Source organism: Phytophthora infestans, genomic scaffold (assembly GCF_000142945.1).
Source record: "Phytophthora infestans T30-4 supercont1.91 genomic scaffold, whole genome shotgun sequence".
NCBI classification, from domain to species: Eukaryota; Oomycota; class Peronosporomycetes; order Peronosporales; family Peronosporaceae; genus Phytophthora; species Phytophthora infestans.
Window position 1 is genome coordinate 237603 of NW_003303668.1, and position 1353 is coordinate 238955.

Sequence of the window (1353 nt, forward strand, 5' to 3'; positions counted from 1 at the left end):
CCCCGGAGTGGTCTCTTTTTAAAAATTTTTTGGCGAAGGCCCCCATATGTCGGCGTTCGGGGGCAATTTACGGGAGCTCCGCGGCGGTGTCTTCTCCGCTCTGTTGCTGCACAGCACCAAGTCGCTGAAGGAACCGCACGTGGCGTAGCCTGCCGTACCACCGGTGCACTTTAGAGTCAAGGTCCCGAAACAGAGAGACCTGGAGTGGTCCGAGTTTCAAAGTTCTCGGGGAAGGAGACATATGCTGGCGTCGGTGCCAAATTTAAGGCGTGAGGGCTGCGGTTCCTTCAGCGACTTGGTGCTGCACAGCAAAGGAGCGGAGGAGACTGGCCGGAGGAGCTCAGGATACTCGCACTCAATGGCAAACTCGAGGGCACAGCGCTAATGTACTTCGAAAAGATGCTGCCCGGTTGGACAGCAGTCTCCAACTCCCTTGAATACGTCATGAACAGCATGTTGGTGCTGTACATGACACCGATTCCGTCGGCTAAGCGCATTGAGCAGATGGCGAAGGAGAAGATATCGTCTAGGTCATGGCCCGAACACTACCAGTACTTAGTGTACGTGGCTGAGCGGTCCGGTAACTCCGAGCAATGCGTCTTGCAGTGCTTATGCAAGTCAGCACCTGCATACCTTCAGAGGGCGATGTTGACGCGTCTCAACTCGCAGCGCATGGATCATTTGCAGCAAGCCGCGGAGCTGGTTTCGTTCGCGATCGAATACGAGGCCAACACAGCAAAGTTAGGCAACGGCAACGGGTGTAGCAAGAGCAATCGAGGTGGCCATGGACGAGGTGGTCGCGGCCATGGAAGTGGCAACGGTGACCAAAACGGACGCGGTGGCGGTTTTGTCGCTCGAGTTGGCAGCGGAGAAACACGCACTTGTCATGAATGTGGAGAAGTCGGGCATTTAAAAATCAATTGCCCACAGAAGAATAAGGGAGGTGCTGGGGCATCGACCAGGGTCGCGCTGGCTGTGACAACTGAGGCGGCTTCAAGCTCAGACTCGTGGATCATGGACAGCGGATCCAGCGTACACCTTGTGAAGGACCCGAACATCTTGTGCGATCCGGTCGCATGTGACAAGGTGTGCAGAGCTGCAAATGGCGGTGAGGTGCACGTCACGAAGGTCGGTACAGTTAAGTTACGCACAATTGTTGACGGCAAGGAAGTTGCTATCGACATGTCCGAGGTGTACTACGCGGACAACTTGATGGATAACATCATAAGTTACGGAAGACTTGAAGACCGCGATGTGTATCTTGAACGACACGACGGCAAGAGCTACGCCGTACGAGAAGAAGATCGCGTACGTGTGTTCGAGATACACAGGCGCAATGGCGTTCTCATGGTA

The 1353-nt window shown here is 54.8% G+C and overlaps 1 protein-coding gene across 1 annotated transcript; it reads left to right on the forward strand.

Moving 5' to 3' along the window:
* Positions 1–504: 504 nt before the first annotated feature.
* PITG_19072 (uncharacterized protein) lies at positions 505–913 on the forward strand (the record flags this gene model as incomplete). The annotated part of the gene is made up of 2 exons (XM_002997014.1): positions 505–858; positions 902–913. 2 exons carry the CDS (start codon positions 505–507, stop codon positions 911–913), a joined length of 366 nt encoding a protein of 121 aa, XP_002997060.1.
* Positions 914–1353: the final 440 nt, after the last annotated feature.